This window comes from Pelecanus crispus, chromosome 17, assembly GCF_030463565.1.
Source record: "Pelecanus crispus isolate bPelCri1 chromosome 17, bPelCri1.pri, whole genome shotgun sequence".
NCBI lineage: Eukaryota > Metazoa > Chordata > Aves > Pelecaniformes > Pelecanidae > Pelecanus > Pelecanus crispus.
In genome coordinates, this window is record NC_134659.1 from 6956257 (window position 1) to 6975486 (window position 19230).

The window sequence follows — 19230 nt, forward strand, 5'->3', positions numbered from 1 at the left end:
GGAGCGGCGCTCCGTCGAGGGGCGGCGGGGCGGCGGGCGCGGCAGGCGGCGGGCGGCTCCCCTCGGGTCTTCGGCTCCATTCTGCTTGCGGGCGGCGGCACAAAATGGCGGCGCGGGGGCGAGCGCAGCGTCTCAACCCGCCCGCAGCCGGCGCGAGCCCCGAGGGGCGAGGCGCCCCCAACGCGCAGGCGCCCGCCCGCCTCCCCAGCGTCACCGCGCGCAACCGCCGCCCATTGGGCACCGCCGCGGCGCCCATTGGTCCCCGCCCCGCGGAGGCCCCGCCCCTCCCTCCGCGTGGGGATTGCATCAGCCGCGGGGCGGCGAGCGCCGGGCGGCAGCGCCCCCTCTGGCGGCCCCGGCGCAGGGCACGGGCCCGGCCGCGGGCGAGGCCGCGCTGAGGCGGGCGGGGACGGGGCTGCCCCAGGCGGGGCCGCCCGAGCCCCCGGGAGCGTTCGGCGGCCGCTTGCGGCTGCCTCTCGTCAGTCCGCGGGGCGCCGGGGGCCGAGGAATGACTGCCGGGGAGACGAGCTGGAGGGGGCCGGGGTCCCTGCGTGTGCCGACGGCACGGTGCTTGGGGACCGAGGGAGCCACGTCCCTGCCCCTGCCCGGGGCTTGGCCTGCCGGGATCTGCTGCGGGCAGAGGGGCAGGCAGAGGTGCAGAGGTGCAGGAGAGGTGTAGGAGGTGCAGGCAGAGGTGCAGGGAGAGGTGCAGGCAGATGTGTAGAGGTGTAGGCAGAGGGGCAGAGGGGCAGAGGTGTAGGCGAGGTGTAGGCGAGGTGCAGGCAGATGTGTAGAGGTGTAGGCAGAGGGGCAGAGGTGTAGGCGAGGTGCAGGCAGAGGTGTAGGCAGAGGTGCAGAGGCGCAGAGGTGTAGGTGAGGTGTAGGCAAGGTACAGGCAGAGGTGTAGGCAGAGGTGCAGAGGTGCAGGAGAGGTGCAGGCAGAGGTGCAGGAGAGGTGCAGAGGTGCAGGCAGAGATGCAGATATGCAGGCGAGGTGCAGATGTGCAGGTGAGGTGCAGGCAGAGGTGCAGGCGAGGTGCAGGCAGAGGTGTAGGCAGAGGTGCAGGCGAGGTGCAGGCAGAGGTGCAGGCAGAGATGCAGGCAGAGGTGCAGGAGACGTGCAGGAGAGGTGCAGAGGTGCAGGAGAGGTGTAGGAGAGGTACAGGCAGAGGTGCAGAGGTGTAGGCAGAGGTGCAGGCGAGGTGCAGGCAGAGATGCAGGCAGAGGTGCAGGAGAGGTGCAGGAGAGGTGCAGGCAGAGGTGTAGGAGAGGTGTGGGCAGAGGTGCAGGAGAGGTGCAGGCAGAGGTGCAGGCAGGGCCCAGGCGCTGCCCGGTGCGTTTCATCACCTTTATTTTCACGCCACCGTGTTACAGGCAGGAGGGTCCCGGCTGCAGGAGGGTGCCAGCTCCAGCAGCCCCAGCCGCTGGCGGGGCCCAGCTGCTCCCCCCCCTCCACCTCCTGCTACATACAATATTTAAAACTTTTAATATAAAGGTTAAAGTTCATTATTCTCGATCCTGAGAAACATTTCGTCCGTTTACGGAGCTCTCGCTGTAAACAAAGCACCACAGGCACCAAGCCCGCACCCCTGTGCAGGCGTCCCCGGCTCTGGGGCCGGATGGCGGAAGAGGAGATGGATGTCCCCTCCGGCACGGGGATGGGAAGGGTGGCCGGCGGTCCCCTTCCCGTGGCGTTGGGGGGGTCAGCCACATGGGACCAGCTCCATGCGCAGCCCTGCCACGCTGCTCTCCTTTGGGAGCGAATTCCCTGGGACGGGAATTGCCCAGATCCAGGCAGGCAGCTCCTGGCTGGAGATGTACCTGGGGCTCTGTGGGTACGCACCCCCCCGGCAAACCTCCGCAACGCCTCCCCCCTCCTCTCCGCCCCGGTACCCGGCCGCATGCTACTCGTTATTAAAAAAAAATTAAAATACAGATATCCCAAAGGAAGAAATACCCCCCCCGAAGTGCCCCACCGATCCTCCCTCCCCCTCCCTCCCCGCGTTGCTCCCTTGACACAAGGTAAACTTAAAAAAGAAGACGCCTGCGGCAGCGCCCGTCGGCACCTGCTCCCTACGGGCACATCCCAGGGCGGGCAGAGCCGCGGCGGCGGTGCCGTGGGTCCCCAGCCCCGGCGGTGGGACCTCAGAGGGTGCCGTGGCCGCGGGATCCCAGGGCGAACCAGCCCATCTCCTCCTGGGCCAGGTCGAGGTCCCGCAGGCGGATGCCGACCTCCCCGAGGAGGATGTTCTCCCAGAAGCCTTCCTCGCTCAGCACACTCAGGCGCAGCTCCCGCTGCTGCAGGTCCCCCCTGGGGATCCCGTCGTAGACTAGCTGTGGGGCAGAATGGGGCAGACCCTCAGCCACGGCCCCCCCGGAGCCCCCCCAGCCCCATCCCCACCCCACGCACCATCTCGTTGTAGGTGGGGTTGCAGGTTTTTCGGGCCACTTTGGTTTTCCTCTTGGTGGTTTTCTGGGGGTCGGGCAGCAGGTAGGTCTTGACGTAGGGGTCAGGGTCATTGCCATCCTGCAGCGGCGGCTGTGGGGCAGAGCGGGGGGGCACCCCATGAGCCCGGCGGCAGCGCGGACCCCCACCCTGCCACCGCCGGGCGCCGCGCACCTACCAGCCCCCGGATGTGCATCACCATGATGAAGAGCTTGTTGTTCTTGTAGGAGATGGAGAGCTTCACCTCCCCGCCGACCTTCCCCAGGGGCCGAGCCCACGTGGCGTCTGGAGAGGAGAGGAAGGGCGCGGGTGGGACGGGAGCCCCCCGCCACGGCCCCGCGCGGTGCCAGCCGGCTGCCGGCACTGCCGCCAGCCCCCCTACCTGCCGCCTTCGGGGTCGGGTTGGTGCCAGCTGCCTTCTCGTCCCGTGGCAGGGGGTGGAAGAAGGTGTAGATGAGGTCGCACTGCGGGGCGAGGAGGTGACGTTAGCGGTGACGGTGGCGACCGCATCCCCCGCCATTCGGGACCGGTGCACGCGCCGATGCTTTCCGTGGTGCGTCGGCCCCCAAGCACTTTCCCACCTCGCCAGCATCCCCGGCACCATCCCCACCTCTTGGGAAGCAGCAGCCCCCCTCCGCCCTGCGGGGACCCCCCCCAGCTCCGCACCTCGGCCACCTCGGGGGCCGCGTGGATGAGGTGCCAGATGTAGGCGTTCAACTCCTCCTTCCGCCGCTCGGCCACCGCTTCGCCCCGCGACCGCCCGATGATGAACCTGCTGGGGAAGCTGCAGGGACGGGCGCTCAGCAAAGCCTGGGGGATGGTGGGGAGCCCCGGGGGGGCTGCTGGGGGGCTGCAGGGGTACCTGGGCAGCAGCGAGGAGGGGAAGAGGAGGCGCAGCTTGTTGTGCAGCTCCTGGAACTCCTCGAAGGTGCGCTGCACGAAGGCCACCTCGCCTGGGCTCTCCCGCTGCACCTTCACCACGTAGGTCTGTGGGCAGACGGAGCTGCGATGTGGGATGGGGACCGCAGGGCGCCCCGAGCCCGTACGGGGCCGGGAAGGAGCACTGGGACAGAACCACCTGAGTTGTCCCTTTGCCTGTCCCCAACTGTCCCCACTCACGTAGCCCTTGCTGGGGTTGAAGACCCTCTCGTGGCGGCAGAGGAAGACATCGCGGATCCGGCCGGACGTCTTGATGGTGTGCGTGCGGGGGGCGAAGGAGAGGGTCGGGCGGACGTCGGAGCCCGTGAACTTCATCTGCGCCAGGTTGTGGATGAAGAAGTTGAGCTTGGTGGCCACGCTGCCCAGGCTGGACTCGATCAACCTGCAACGAGGCCACCGCACGCTCAGCACGGAGGAGCCCGTCAGCGTGCCGAGCCGGAGCCGGTGCCTCGCTCCGAGGGCTCCCTCCGTCCCCTCCTGCCCCATCGCCCACCCATGTCCTCTACCTGGTGAAGTAGGTGGTGGCATCGGCATCGGAGTCCTGCGGCCTCAGGGCATCGTAGACGTATTTGAGGTCCTCCAGGTCGGAGAGCTCGGGGATGCCACAGGACAGCATCTGGGAGGCAAGGCAGGGGGTGAGGGCAGGCGGCGGCAGGAGGACCCCTCTGCCACGCCCGGGGGGCACGGGCGTGCGACCCCCCGGCTCTCACCAGCCCCAGCAGGTTGAGGAAGAGGTGGGTGTGCTTGCGGATCAGGTTGTAGGCCTGGCAGCACAGGTCGACGAAGTCGTGGAAGCGGCTGGAGGGCTTGTCCCCGCCGTTGATGACGTACGCCATGTCCGAAGTGAAGACGAATGGCGCCCGGTCCCTGCACCAGGGAGGGAGGGACAGAAAGTGAGCACGGCTGGGGGTCACCCACCTCTGGGACAAGGAGAGGGGGCTTCCCCTGCAAAATCGCCCCACAGGGATGAGCCCAGGCAAGGGGGAAGGGGATGCCGGAGGCGCTTCTCACCTCTTGATGTTGCCGAACATCTGCGCGTGGCCCAGGAACCTGCCGAAGTCGATGTGAAACATGTGGCCGGTGGTCTTGAGCATGATGTTGTCATTGTGCCGGTCGCAGATCCCCAGCACGTAGGTGGCCACGCAGCAGCCGGCACAGGAGTAGATGAAGTTTTCCACAGCCTGGGAGGAGGGAGGGAGAGAAGGAGCAACCGGGCGTGGAGAAAGGCTGGACATATTGGGAAGCAAGGGGTCTTGTCCCTGGAGAGGGGGGCATGAGGAGCGGGGACCCTGCCAGGCTCCTCCTCACCTTCTCATACTCATCCTCCTCGGGGTTGTGTTTCTGCAGCCAGTCTGCCAGCGGCCGGTCTTTGAAGGAGCCTGTCACGCCGTGCTCCACCTGGATTTTGCGTAGGGTCTCAGCGTTGGGGATCATCTCCACCATGCCTGGCAGCCGAAACAGCAGATTGAGACCCATCCATCCCACCCGGGGGGCACTGAGACCCCAGCCCCCCTGTGCCACCAAGCCAGCCGCTCCCCAGCCGTCCCCATTGAGTGACAGCCTGCAAAGCCATGTTCCTACAGACGGGCTGGTGGGATCAGACCCAAAGGTGGATCACAGCTACCCCATGGCAGCTCCTCTCTAGCAGAGTCCCGGGACCTCCTGCGCCATCACCAGCCCGAGAGCATTGCGACCTGGGGCCCCCCCCGTCCAGGGGACACCCCAACGCCGGGTTACCTCGTCCGCGGCCAGTGGAGAAGCAGCGGAAGATGACCATGCGCATGTCCAGCCCCTCCTGCACCCAGATCTTGTTCATGATCCGGATCATCTGCAGCGTCAGCATGTCCTGCCGCAGGTCGTCGCCGCACTGCGAGCCGCAGCGGGAGCCGTCAGAGCCGGGGGACAGTGGGGGCAAAGCCGAACCAGCCCCGCGGGGGCTGGGGCAGCCGTGCCAGGGGTTCGGGCATTGCCGGGAGGATGGGCTCACCTTGAAGATGACTCGGATGTTTTCCCCAAGGGGATCAACGTTCTGGAAGGAGAGCTTCAGGGGGACAGCGTTGGAGTTGAAATAGGAGCAGTCCTGCCACGGGGAGGAAGGTGCAGCCCGTCAGGGCGAGCCGGGTGCGTGCAGAGGAGCCCCCCGATGCCCCCGGCTCCGGCACTCACCCGGGGCACGATCCCCTTCACCAGCAGGCTGGGGCTGAGCGGCAGCCGGCACGACCCGTTCGCCTTGAAGAACTGCTTCACGTCCTCCAGCCCCTCACGGAGGATGCCCTGTGGGGTGGGCATGGGACGGGGGGCTCAGACACAGCCCGGCCACCCCCCATACCCCCTCCCACCACCCCGGCACCCACCTGGCGTGCGGACGGGGCGGCATCCCGCACTTGCTGGGCCAGCCTGGCCAGCGTGCTGACGAGCAGGCACTGCCGGTCAAACTCCTCCCGCAGCCCCTTCCCGCAGCAGCAGAGCAGAGCTGCCAGCAGGTACTGGTAGCGGATGCTGAACTGGGAGTCCTTGAGGCCATCCTTCAGCAGCCTGCTCGGAGCAGGGGCACGCAGGTTCAGGTGAGCCCCAGCGTTGTCCCCCCCCGCTCCCGGCCCCCCCCAAACCCACCAGAAGAAGTAGTGGGTAATCTTCAGGTCGCAGATTGCTCGCTTCATGAGGAAGCGCACCAGCGGGCTGTCCAGGTAGCACTCGTACTTCAGGGCCTAGAGAAGGGGGGACAGTTTTGGGGCACAGAGGGACTGGCATGCACCCTGTGCTGCATCCCGGTCCTGGCATGCACCCCATGCTGCATCCTGGTCCTAGCATGCACCCTGTACCACGTCCCGGTCCTGGCATGCACCCCATGCTGCATCCTGGTCCTAGCATGCACCCTGTACCACGTCCCAGTCCTGGCATGCACCCTGTGCCGCATCCTGGTCCTGGCATGCACCCTGTACCACGTCCCAGTCCTGGCATGCACCCCATGCTGCATCCCGGTCCTAGCATGCACCCTGTACCATGTCCCAGTCCTGGCATGCACCCTGTGCCGCATCCTGGTCCTGGCGTGCACCCTGTTACGCATCCTGGTCCTACCACGCACCTGGACCAGCTGGGGCAGGTAGTCCAGCAGCTCAGTGTCGGAGATGGAGTCGATCCACTGCACGGCCGTCCTCCTCACCTCCTGGTCTGGGAACCTGTGGCCAGGACAGGTGTCACCAGGGAGAGCATCCTCAGCATCCCCCCCAGCCATTCCCACCACTGCCCTCTCCCTTGCCTGCACGGGGAGGGCAGCGGTGCCCGAGCACGCATCCCCGTGGCACCTGCAGCCCACCGGTGGCTTACGTGGCATGCAGGAGCCCCAGGGCATCCTGGTGGCTCATGTAGGTCCACTGGCTGAGCAGGGCGTAGATGTCGGGCAGGCAGGCCCACTCCCAGCTGGGTGCGCTAGCCAGCAGCATGGGCAGCGCGCCGGGTGCCGCGTGGCAGTAGTAACGCTTCTCCCACAGCCGCTTGCGGTCGGCGTCCATCAGCCTACGGCAGCGGGGGGCGGACGGGGAGAATGGCTCAGGCTCGGGGCAAGGGAAGGGATGGCATGGATGGGATGGGGCTGGCAGATTGGGGATGGGGCTGGCAGGTTGGGGATGGGGCATCCCATCCCCATGCTGCATCCCGTCCCCATGCTGCATCCCGTCCCCACGCTGCATCCCGTCCCCACGCTGCATCCCGTCCCCATGCTGCATCCCGTCCCCACGCTGCATCCCGTCCCCATGCTGCATCCCGTCCCCCAAGGGACAGCCAAGACCTGAGCACCCATGCACAGGGGTGACTGCGCTGCTTGCAGGGACGGCCCTGGCTGTCCCCCTGCCCTGGGACCCCCGAGCTGGCCGGGCATTTTGCAAGGAGCGTCAGCACCATCCTGCGCAGCAGATCCCGGCACAGCTGCCGACACCTGATCCTCCCGTTTATAGCCAGCGCCGGAGGACTCCAGCCGGCTCGGCCGTGCTGGGCTGGGCTGGACGAGGGGCCGGGCAGCAGTCCCTGCTGGGGGGAACGTGGCTGGACAGACCCTCCCCAGAGAGGTGCAGCTTGCGGGAGCACCAAGGACAGGCAGCTGCGGGCAGGCAGCTCTGCCAGACGCCAGGCTCCAGCCTCATCCCCAGCGGCTGGCAGCCAGAGGCAGGCTCAGGTCCCCAGATCCCCCTGTGCGTGCCAGGGCAGCGCCGGGGGCAGCTCAGCAGAGTCCCCCAGGCAGGGCGACGCTTACCAGTAGAGCGATTTCTTTTGCATCGCCTCCCGCAGCTTGCGCTGGTCCTCCTCCCCCAGGCTGCCAAACTCGTACTTGGGGCTGAATTCGGCCGCCGGTGGGCTGGTGAACTTCACCTCGAAGGCGGAGGCGGGGAAGTCGATCTGGGGCAGAGGCAGAGGGTAAGCGGGGGGACACGTGCACGTGTGTCCCCCCTGGGACCCCCCGCCGCCGGGACGCACCTGCAGGATGACGCTGTCAGGCTGGTTGAAGTTGGGGGCACTCGACCTGGCTCTGGAGTTGTCCTGGGTCGCCGGCCACAAGCCCAGGAGCTTTCGCCCACAGGTCAGGACCCTGGAGGAGAAGGTGGGGTGAGAGCCCGGCACCGGGGGCTGCTTTGATGGGGCAGGAGGGCGGCACCGCTGCGGTGATGCCGTCCCCATGCTGAGCCAAGGCGCCGGGGACCCTCCTGCCCCGCTCTGGGGACGCCGGCACGGTCCCTCGCCGTGCCCGTCGTGGCAGGACACGCCACGTACTGCCTGAAGTTGAAGAGCGGGGTGGTCACCCAGCCCAGGGCCTCAGGGACCCGCCGCTGCTTGTTGGCGTCGGAGGAGCTCCCCGGGGGCGGGACGGGCACGGCGAAGAGCGTGACGCTGAGCAGCGTCTCCCGGGGCAGACGGTTCACCTGGACGGGGAAGCAGATCCTGCAAGAGAGCAGCCGGCGGCTCAGCCACGCCGGGGACGGGCGCCGCCAGCGCCCCGCGGCACCAGCCAGCCCCCCGCCTTGGGATGCCAAGCGTGCCCTGGGACAGCCCAGCCCAGCGAACGCCTTTGCTGCTGGCACGGAGGTCCCACGTCATGGGCAGACACCCCGCAGGAGGCAGCTGGCTCCGGGGAGAGCTGGCCGCTCAGGTACCCCCATCGTCTGCCGGCACCGGGGAGCCCTGCTGCTCGCTGTCCCGGGAAGGTGACCGCCGGGCAGGGGGGCCGCCATGGGGGGCCCCCACCGCACACTGACCTCGTCCCGTGGTCAGGGGGGGCTGCGTGGGGACCCCGGGGCCGAGGCTCCTCTCCGATGCTCCTGGGGAGCCCAGGGCGGCAGCTACATCCCACCCATGGGTGGGCACGGGCAGGGGACGGCCTGCGGAGGGGACGGGCACGGCTCCGCTCCCTGCCGACCCGCCGGCCGCTCGGCGCCTGTCCTTGGGGGGCACCGGCGCCTTCTAAAATTATCCTCTTCCCATCGCCACCTCCCCGGGCCGCTGCGAATGCCAGGCGTGGCGAGGGCTCGGCACAGCCTCCCTGCCTGCTCCCGTGGCTATTTTTGGAGCAGATCCCCTTTCCTGGGCGCAGACACGCAGGTCCGGGGAAGGCAGGGCTAGCGCCAGGGCCGGTGCTATTCCCGGGGATGACACAAGAGCTTCCAACACCCAAAAACTGGGGAGAGGCGCAGAGAGGAGCCGCTGGAGCAGGGGAGGAGGAGGAGGAAGGGGAAGGCACCGCACCCCCTGCCTGCCCCGCGGACGGGGTGCTGCCTTACTGCTGGTCCCATATGATGAGGTGGAAGAGGTATTTGTAGACGTGGGCCTTCCTGGTGAGCAGGGGGCTGCACAGCTCCTTGCCGCCATGGCTGAGGGAGCAGGAGAGGTAGAAATCTTCGTAGCTGCAAGGGGGAGCAGAGGGAGCCGTGAGCTGCCAGGGGGGCTTTGCCTGGGGCAGGGGAGCTGGCAGCCGGGGGTTCACCCCGCCACGGGGCGAACCCCACGGCAGCGGGGTGGAGAGGATGGAGGTGCTGCCCCTCTGCGCCTTCCCCAGGCTGGGCTGGGGACGGGGGCTGTGCCAGGGAGGGGGTGCAGAGCTGGGAGCCCCCGTCCCCATCGCCATATGCCACCGTGCATACCATCACACGGGGGGCTGCCGGGGGGGCCCTGCCATGTGGCAGGTGCCGAGCGACAATCCGGGGAGGGCTGCGGGGCGCCGGAGGTCAGGGGATGCCGGCATTTCCCAGGCTACCCGCTTTGTTCGGAGCCAGTCACCAGGGGGAATACATTAAGGACAGGACAAAGGCGAGGGGTCCCCGGCGGGGCGGCTGCTGCTGGCGCCGCTGCCTCGCATGCCCTCCCCACGGCGGGCTCCTTGCCGCCCGCCCAGACCCCCGCCGTCCCCCCGCACGGGGCCGAAAGCGGGTACGGGCACCGAGGCACCTAACAAAGGAGCACGCCGCCGATGTGGGGCGAGGGCAGCCCAGCCCCGCTGCACCGGGGCCATCTGTCACATCCCCAGGGTGACGGCGAGCCCGGGAGCGACGCTGCAGCCCCAGGGATCGGTGGGGTTGGGATGGGAGAGCGTGGCAGCGCCCAGCCCACCCACTCGCACCCAGAGGCTCCGGCATCAGCTGGCTCCGAGCATCCCTCACCGCCTGTCGAGCACCAGCATCCCCATATTCCTGCCCTTTAGGAGGCTTGGGGTGCGTCAGTGCTCATTCCCTCCGCGCCTGCTGAATATTTGGGACAGGGACACACTCCTCAGCCACCCAGGAGAGGGATGCCCCTGCTACGGCGTATTTAGCGTGGGCGTGAGCCCCAGGATGGGCGGGCAGAGGCTGAGCAAGGTGCAGGCAGCTGCCCTTACCTGGCAGCCCAGGTGATGGGGATGCGGTGGGTGGCGTAGACGGTGAAGGAGAGCGGGCAGGAGAGCAGGCGAGCCTCCTGCGCCGCGCCGTGCTCCCGGCTCCCGTGCACGGCTGTCTGGAAGTCGGCGTTGAAGGTGCTGCAGTAGAGCTCAACCAGGTTGAGGATGGCGGCCGTCAGGCTCTCCACGATCCTCTCTGAAGGGGAGGTGGGAGAGGGGTGAATTGGGGCGGCTGCCGGCCCCGCTGCCCCCCGCCGCGGCATCCCGCTGGGCTGGGCTGGGGTCGGGATGCTGGAGGGACCCCGGGGCCGGACCGCGGGCACGTCTCCCCCGGGACAAAAACGGGTGAGAGGGAGAATTTCAGGCTTCCCGTTTTGCTGCGTTCACAGGGAGGAACAACAGCCATCGCCTCCAGAAACCCTCTTTTCTTAACCAGAACGGTTTCAACCACATTTTTGGCCTTAATAATTGAGGGGGAGGGGTTTGAAGATTAAAAGCACCAAGAACTTGAGCCCAGAAGGGGAGGAGGAGGACAGAAATACCTCGATTTTCCCTCTTGGCCAGAACATTTGGATCCTGTTGAGGAAAAAAAAAGAAACCACAAGAGCAACATCAGAATCAGCCCCGTGCTGTCGGTGGGGAGCAGCTCGCCGAGCCAGCCGCTTTACGTAACCAGCCCGGGCTCCTCGGCTCCGGAGCAGGCAGCGCGGCCAGGCAGCTGCCCGCTCCCAGCTATTGAGGAATTTTCCACGTGGTACAGCGGGAGGAAGGAGGGAAAGAAGTTAGATGTGAAAATGTGCTTCCCCTCTGCACCTCCCGGCCGAGCCCCCCGGTCCCGCACCCCCCCAGACACCAGCCCCCCGACACCCATCACTTACCTTCTGGATTTTGGGCTGCATGCGGGAGGGGCAGGGGGGCATCTGGTTGAGGGCTGCCGTGATCTCCTGGGACTCCACGGCAGCCAGGGCGTTGCAGATGGCCATGACCGACTGGATCACCCGCTCCGCCTTCAGCGGGAAGTCTCCCTGGAGGGCAGAGTGGGGCTGATGCAGGACCCCCGGGCAACCGAGGCGGCAGGGGCTGCTCCCCGCAGCCCACACACCGTGCATGGGGAGGTGCACCAGCCCGTGCCTCAGTTTCCCCTACTTTCACAGCCTTTCCCCTTCTCTGATGCGTGCTTAGATCCCCCTGTACTTGGCACTGGGGAGGCTGCACCTCGAATACTGTGTCCAGTTTTGGGCCCCTCACTACAAGAGGGACACTGAGGTGCTGGAGCGTGTCCAGGGAAGGGCAACGGAGCTGGGGAAGGGTCTGGAGCACAGGGCTGATGGGGAGCGGCTGAGGGAGCTGGGGGTGTTCAGCCTGGAGAAGAGGAGGCTGAGGGGAGACCTGATCGCTCTCTACAACTACCTGAAAAGAGGGTGCAGTGAGGGGTGTGTTGGTCTCTTCTCCCAGGTAGTTAGCGATAGGACGAGAGGAAATGGGCTCAAGCTGCGCCAGGGGAGGTTTAGGTTGGATATTAGGAAAAATTTCTTCATGGAAAGGGTGGTCAAGCATTGGAACAGGCTGCCCAGAGAGGTGGTGGGGTCCCCATCCCTGGAATTGTTCAAAAAACGGGCAGAGGTGGCACTTTGGGATATGGTTTAGTGGGCATGGTGGTGTTGGGTTGATGGTTGGACTGATGATCTTAGAGGTCCTTTACAATCTTAATGATTCCTAGTTTTTACTTTGATTAAAAATAATCCAGCCACCAAGCTAGGAAACATGAAATTGCTACTCTGCCCTTAACTGGTGGAGTTGGTAGTGTTAGGTTAATGGTTGGACTGGATGATCTTAAGGGTCTTTCCCAACCTCAACGATTCTATGATTCTATAATGAAAAGGGGAAAAAGTCTGCAGCAAATAAGACAAGGTGGCCCCCAAAACCACCCCCCTCCATCCCTGGTGCTCACCTCGGCTGCCAGGAAAGCGTCCACCTCGTTGTGGAAGGTGTCGAAGAGGAGACTCAGGGCCTGCCTAGGGGACAGGGCGCAGAGCTCAGCCCTGGCCAGGCGGGCACCCGGCACCCGGGGCCGGTCCCACCGCGTCCCCCCTACCTGCTGATGGTCTGCTTGATGGGTCTCTCCTGCAGGTGGATGTAGTGGTTGAGGGTGGAGGGGCTCTGGTCATCATTCGCCTGGAGATGGAGAGATGCTGTGCCATAGCTCGGCTGCGCACGGGTGCTCCCGCAGCAGGGAGGTGGCACGGGCATCCCCGCGCTACCCCCCGCACCCAGGCACCCACCGTCCGGGCCAGGTCGCTGCGCACCCCCTTCCTCTTCATCAGCTGCAGGCGGATGTCGATGTCGAACTTCCTGCAGTGCTGGATGTACTCGTGGCTGCCCAGAGCGTGCTTGCTGCAGAGACGGAAAATGCTGAGCCCGCGGCCCTGCTCCAGCCCATGCCATACCCCGAAATTCAACCCGGGATGCCCCATCCCAACGCCCTGCGGCCAGGCAGTGTTGGCTGGGGCTCGGCTGCGGCCGCCTCGCCTGCAAACGGACGTTCGCGGCACCGGCTCGCTTGCAGTAGGAAACCCGAAGAATAAGCTATTGTTTTCCCTCCTTCCCCTGCGCCCTCCAAAACGCCGTGCCCGGCCCAGCCGGCGCGACGGAGTCGGGAGCGGGCGTGGAGGAGCCCGTCGTGCCTGAACCTGCCCGCCGACGCGTGGGAAGCAGAGTGTGGACCCAAGGAGCCGGAGGATGCTCCGGCTGACAGCGGGACCTGGAACGGGGGGTGACAGCCCAGTCCCACCGTGCCCATTGCCACGGGCAGCCCCCCTGGAGCGGGACCCGCGGAACTTGCCGTCCAGACCCGCTTTCTTTGCTGGCTGCGGGGGAGAACGAGCTGATTTGGGCCTGGCCGGTGCGGCAGAGCCATGGGCACGGTGCCGAGGGCGTGCGGGAGGCTCCAGGCAGGATGGAGCTGCAATGGCAGGATGCGGCGGAGGGGGTGGGAGAGGCACCCCCAGGGGCTCACGGGGCTGCAGGGGACGGGGACACGGAGCCCCATCGGCACGTGGCCGCCGGTGCCGCGTCCTGCCCCGTGGCCAGGAGGACGGGGAGGAGGCGCGTGGGGAAGGCGCCGCAGGAAGCCTCGCCCGCAGCCAGCTGCACAGGCAGCAACGCGCCCATGGCTGCCGGCATCCTGTGCACCCCTGCCTGGTCCTGCCTCCTCCCCGCGCCTTGCAAAAGCAAACGGGCAGCAAGTGACAGCAGCTCAGGCTGGTTTGCAGAGCTCAGGGGCCTGACCGGCTCCACACAGAGGGTTTTGGCACTTCCAGCATCTCCTCAGCTGGGGGAAGACGTGGAAAGAAAAGATCGGCAACAAAAGGGCTTTTGAGGGTCCCGGGAGATACAGCTGTGCCTGCCCACATCGGGAAAACGCTCGCAGGGGACAGGCTGTCTCGCTCTGTGCCCAGGATGCCGTTCCCTGCCAAAAAAGCAGGCGGTTCATCCCTTTGGGAAACGTCCTCCAAGCTGGCTGGACCCGTCCTACAGCTGGGTGCTCCCCGGCAGCCCCGAGCCACCCACAGCAGGGGTTTGCTGTATCGGTCAGACGTACGGCAGCGCTGCCGTACCCACGGCGAGCGAACAGCTCGCACCCCTGCTGCGTGCAAGCACACGTGCGCGCACACGTGCACACGCATGCACCGGGCTGCTCGGCAGCAGCAGGGCTCAGCACCGATGGGAATAACCCCTTCACGCCGCCGTGCCGGGCAGCCGGGAGCAAGAGCCTGGGCTCGGCTCGCCCTCCGCACGGGTGCCGCGCAGGATCTCCCGGGCTGAGCAATTCCCAGCCGCCCCTTTAGGGCCTAAACCGGCAGCTCCCGGCGGCCATGGCAAAGCTCCCGCGGATTTCCCATGGCAGGGCCAGGCCCAGGGCAGCTCTCCAGCAGCAGGAACTGGCTTGCCGCACCGAGCCGCCGGGAAGGACGGCATGTGCCTGTGCACGCGTGGCTGCTGCATCTTCCCCTGCAGAGAGCTCTCCCGAGCCGTCAGACCCCAAAACCCCTCTGGAAAACGCAGCCTTCCTCCGGGAAAGGCAGGAGGGATCTGTGCAGGTCTCCGTCCCCATCACCCATGCCCGGCTCCGCAGCCGGGGGAGCCCACCGCAGCCCTGATGCTCCCGTGCCCCCCACACCCCTTCCCCCCCCCCATGTCCCTTTTCCACCTTCTCCTGCAATTTAAACAGCAGGCTGGGAGAAGCCAGGCTTGGCCGCCCCGCTCAGTGACACGGCTGTTATTAATACTCCTCCAAAGAGCTTTTTTGGCAGCTGCCTGGTTTTCAGGCCTTTCTCCCGGCATGCGGGGGTCAGCGTGACGGATACCCTGCCACTGGGAAAGATGCTCCCAACATGCTGCTTTTGGCAAGAGCATCGGCACAGCTTGGGAGGCAGGAAACGGAGCGGAGAGGCTCCCGCTGTGCACGCCGGGATCAGCCGTGACCATCCATCACACCCGGCCGAGGCCGCGCACGGGGCGAGCACGGCCGAGCGCGTGAGCCCCAGGATGCCTGGGCTGTGTCGTGTGTGTCCTCCCCCCGCCCCGACACTCACTTCTGCAGGAACTCCTCCAAGCCGCAGATCTTGAGCACGAAGTCCTCCACGTCGATGGCGTGCAGCTCGTCGTGCGTGTAGCACAGCGCCTGGTAGATGAGCAGGTCCACGGTGGAGGAGCCTGCGGAGAGACGGAGCAGCGTCCTGAGTCCCAGGGATGCTGGAAACACCCCCCACCCCCACCCCCAGATCCTCCACCCAGGTGTTGCTGGGGTCTGTCCCTGCTTCACGTCACCCTGGGTCCCCCCCGATTGCTGCAAGGGGGGACAGGAACGCGGCCGCGCGGCACGGGACACTTACAGTCGCAGGTGAAGGTGAGGGGCTCCCGCAGGCTGTCGCACACCACCGTCACCTTCAGGCTGACGCCGTGGCCCAGCTGCTCGGGGCTGAGGTTGACGGCGCTCCACACCAAGCCAGTGAGGGAATAGTCCTTGGTGCTGTAGCCGGACCGCAGCCTGCGGAAGCAGGGACAGGTCAGAGATGCTGCCCTGCTTTGGGTTTTGCCCCACCCCCAAAAAAACGCCTCTTTTGGGGCATTTTGCAGTGGGATGCTCCAGCCTCGGGGTGCACTGAGAGTGCCAGGAAGGGCTCGGGCACGGCCAGGTACTCACACATCCAGCATATGGCAGAAAGCAGCCACCTCCTCATCCCGCTCCTCGGAGACTTCGAACAGCTCGTAGCCATTGGCAAAGGAATGCGGCCGGGGGGCAACCTACGGGGCAGAGCATGAGCCCATTAGCCGGCTGCAGCGTCCCCAGGGGCTCCAGCCCACTGCCCACCCGGGACGGGGTTTGCTGGATCCCCCCGTTAGAGCACCGGGCACCAAGAGCCTTTGCTCGCCCCGGCATTGCTGCGGCCGGGGGAAAGGCAGCAGCGCAGCAGCGCAGCATCGCAGCGGGGACGTGGTCCAGCAGGGGAGGGGTTTGGGCCAGGCGGGCACCGGCCGCAGGACACATCACCCACGTCTGCACTGGCACCTTCCCCACGGCTAGGAGAAGGGAGACCCAAAAGCCCCCTGCCCACAAAACTGGCCATTTCCAGGCAGTTTCCAAAAGCCCCAGTGGGGAGGGATGGGCAGACGGACCCGAGGATGCCACAGGACGGGCAGGGACCGTCCCCGGGGTGCCGCAGCAGAGCCCTGCCCGCCGCTCTCCCGCCGCGATGCCAGGGCAGGCGGCACCACCGTGCCAGGCTCCCCCCGCGCGTGGGGGTCCCCGGGCCTCCATCGCGCTTTCACAGCGTACAATGGTCCCACTGTCAGAGCAATTAACCCAGCCAACAGCTAACGGGAGGCAGAGAAAGGCAGAGAGCACAGCAGCCGCTGAAGACAATTTTAACACTCTTTTATAATCAGTTTCTTGCACCAAGAAAGCTGAGAGTGACTTACGTAGCCCCCGCCGGCGGTCCCTGGCTGCATCCCTCGCTCCCCGGGGAGAGGGGACCCCACGAGAAAGGCAACTTCCCTGGTTATTTATCTCCTCTTGCCGGAGGCGGGATGAGCTGCACCAGGGCCAGGGCTCTGCCCCTGCAACGGGCACCCCAGCGGGGACAAGGGACCTGGCAGCCCCGGGAGAGAGCCAGCGGCAGCGCCAGCAGCCCCCCAACGCCTGCGTGTGCCGAGGGGAGTATCCCGCTCGCTGCTCGACGGAGGGAAGAAGGGAGCTAGGATCGGAAAGGACGTTGCGAGCCGAACAGGAAAGCGATCACCCGGCTCTCGGGAGGAAACTCCCGACTCTTTCCGGAGGATCTTGTGACATTTCGCAAGCTGGCAGGACACGAGCCCGCTGCAAACCACCTGCAGCGTGGCGTCCGGAGACGGCGTCACTTGCATCCCTGGTGCCGCAGGTCCAGGGCGCTCGCGTGCCGAGCCAGCCGTGGGACCGGGCGCTGGCCGTGCCCTCCTGCGGGCACCGGGCTTTGGCCGTGGGGTGACGGCGATGGCCAGGGTGCCCTCCGTGTCTGGGCACGAGGGTGTGGCGAGGAGGCGGCGCTCAGGATGGCTCTGCCCGGAACATCCCACCTGCTCGGCGGCAGTGGGATGATGACCGGGTGGGCCATGCCCTTCTGCTTGGCTTCCCGGCCCCGGTTCACCTGCCCTGGAGGGTTTTGGCCATGACTATGTGATCACGCACCCCTCGGGGAGACGTGCGATCTGGAAAGGTCTTATTAACCCCCAGGGACGGTGCCTCAGGGCGCGGATGCCTCCGGCTGTGATGCACAAACAAGACTCCGAGGAGCCCCAGTGATGGGACAAATAAAACCACCTGGAGGAAAGCAAACGCAGCAAAGCCGCAGGTGCCCGCGGCCCCGTTCGCACCCCGGCGCTGCGTTTCCAGCTATCCCCAGCACCTCGGCTCCATCCCAGCCCCAGTCTCAAGGCAGGGAGAGAAAAGCCTCTTACCGGGTCGATGGAGATCCTGCGGTTCTTGTTGGGTGCCAGATTCTTCCGGTTGCCAAAGCGGGAGACGTACGTCCGCGGGGGGACCTGGGGGGGCATGGTCTTGCTCCGTGCCACTGGTTTGCCGCTCGATTCCTTCTCGAAGATGCTCCTGCCCTCCTTCCAGCCGCGGGCAGCTTCCCGCAGCACCTCTGACTCGTAGGTGGACTTCAGGTTGAGGCAGGTGATGGCGTCATTGATGCCGTCGTAGTCGGCGATGCCGTAGGGGTCCTCCTCGGAGATGCGGCGGTCGAGCAGCTTGCCGTGAGCCCGCTCGTGGGCTGCCGAGAACATGTTGATGTCCCTGGGCTGGGGGCCTTTGGAGGAAGGGGGGGATCCTTTCCCCGAGCGCTGGCTCCCCTCGGGGGAGCTCCAGAGGGGATGCCGGGGAGGCAGCGGGGGCGGCGAGAGCTTTTTGGGGGAGCCGCCCCCGCTGTCGTGGGGCGAGGTGCCGTTGAGCGGCTCCCCGAGGAAGTCCCCCCCCGACCCCTCGAAGATGTACAGGTAGTCCCCAGCCAAGGGTCTCTTCAGCCAGGGCTGGGGGTCCGGCCGGGGGGGGCTGGGACCAGGGGGGGGTCCAGGCGCGGGGGGACCCTCCGGTGCCACCGGGACGTTGTAGCTGAGCGTGGGGTCAGAGCCGGAGAGGCCACGTGCCGCTTTGATGCCGTCGCAGCCGTTCCTCTCGGCGGGGTCGTCCCAGGAGATGAGGGGCCGGTCTCCGCGCTGCTTGGCCCGGCTCTCCTCCTTGTCCTGCCGCAGGCGGGAGAGCGCGTCGTACTCCATCTGCAGCGCCTCGGCCAGCGCCAGCTCCTTCCGGCTGATGCCCACCGACTCCAGGGACTTCCAGTGCTCCCCATTGCCGCGCGTGGCGGACATCTCTCTGGGGATCAGGGCCTCTTCCTCCCAGGCTCAGGAGTCAGGAAAAAGGCATGCTGCTCCGCCGGCCACCTGGGCGGAGGGGAAAGGCAAGGGTTAACGGCTGGGCAGGCTATGGCAGGGAAGGTTGGCTGAGGAGGGTCCTGCTGGCAGCAGCCCTTGGTACAGCCCTTCCTCTCTCTGACATCTGACGGAAAAAAGGAAACGCGCGGGGGCTCAGCAATGCGACGGGTTAAATAAAGATTTTGCTGCTGCCCGCCCCCCCGGGACCCCACGGCCACCAGTCAAGGCAGCGCAAGCAGGGCAGGCAGGGCTGGCTGGCCCCGCAGCAGCTGCCGGGGCTATTGCTGGAGCCCGACGGATTTCCCCGAGGACAAAATAAGACGCAGAGCGGGGAGGGCAGTGGGGCCAGCGCCTGCAGCTGGGGCTGACTCAACCTGCAACCCCGCTGCCGCAGGGAGCCTGCCCCGGCACGGGCTTCGCCGTGGTGCCGATGCTCCAGCCACGTGCCTAGGACACGGCTCCGAGCCGCCTTGCTCATCTCGGGACCAGCTTTGAGAAAAAGAGAGCCTCTGCCAGCAAAACTAGGGCTTTTTGAAGCAGAAAGGAAAAGGTGAGAGAGGAGGGCAAGGAAGGGACAAGACAGGGTGCTGCCCCCATCGCCCCCACCGTGCCCGCGGGGGAAGAGAACACTCGGTTTGCAGCAGCCCGGGCAGCGAGGCACCAACCTCCTGTGGCTGATGCTGAGCGTTTTACCCGGCGGCACGCTGCTCTCTCCCCGTCTGAGGGCTGTGGCATCCCTTCCCCAAACCCCGTTTTCAGCAGAGGGAACCATGCATGGCCTGGGACAGCCGGGAGCACCCGCTGCTCACGTCTCCCATTGCTATTCCCCCGCACCGAGCAGCCTGGGCTGCTTCAGCGAGCAATACACGGGGCACGGTGACGGGGACCCGGGCATCACGCTCTGCTCAGATAACCACCGGCAGCCCCAGACCCCTCAGACGGACCCCGCGGGTCCCTCCGAGCCTCTCCGCAGCACCCGGCGCTGCACAGCCTCCAAACCCAGCTTTTTGCAGCA

General features: G+C 66.5%; 1 protein-coding gene across 2 annotated transcripts; it reads right to left on the reverse strand.

Annotated features, from left to right (window-relative positions):
• Positions 1–2145: 2145 nt before the first annotated feature.
• On the reverse strand, positions 2146–18152 carry PIK3C2B (phosphatidylinositol-4-phosphate 3-kinase catalytic subunit type 2 beta). 2 transcript variants are annotated; one of them, XM_075722265.1, is made up of 33 exons: positions 17241–18152; positions 15451–15551; positions 15140–15294; positions 14840–14960; positions 12527–12638; positions 12340–12419; positions 12196–12259; positions 11123–11269; positions 10787–10820; positions 10245–10440; positions 9154–9276; positions 8150–8317; positions 7856–7967; positions 7635–7777; positions 6851–6901; positions 6713–6766; positions 6471–6564; positions 5999–6093; positions 5740–5920; positions 5552–5659; positions 5373–5465; positions 5123–5252; positions 4694–4830; positions 4397–4566; positions 4096–4252; positions 3892–4001; positions 3566–3767; positions 3309–3433; positions 3113–3230; positions 2829–2910; positions 2625–2731; positions 2411–2539; positions 2146–2334 (listed from the first exon to the last, which is right to left on the reverse strand). In XM_075722265.1, exons 1-33 carry the CDS (start codon positions 18150–18152, stop codon positions 2146–2148), a joined length of 4800 nt encoding a protein of 1599 aa, XP_075578380.1. The 2 variants fall into 2 exon arrangements, with proteins under 2 accessions (XP_075578380.1, XP_075578379.1); XM_075722264.1 differs by having other exon boundaries at positions 6713–6901.
• Between the last annotated feature and the right edge of the window lie 1078 nt (positions 18153–19230).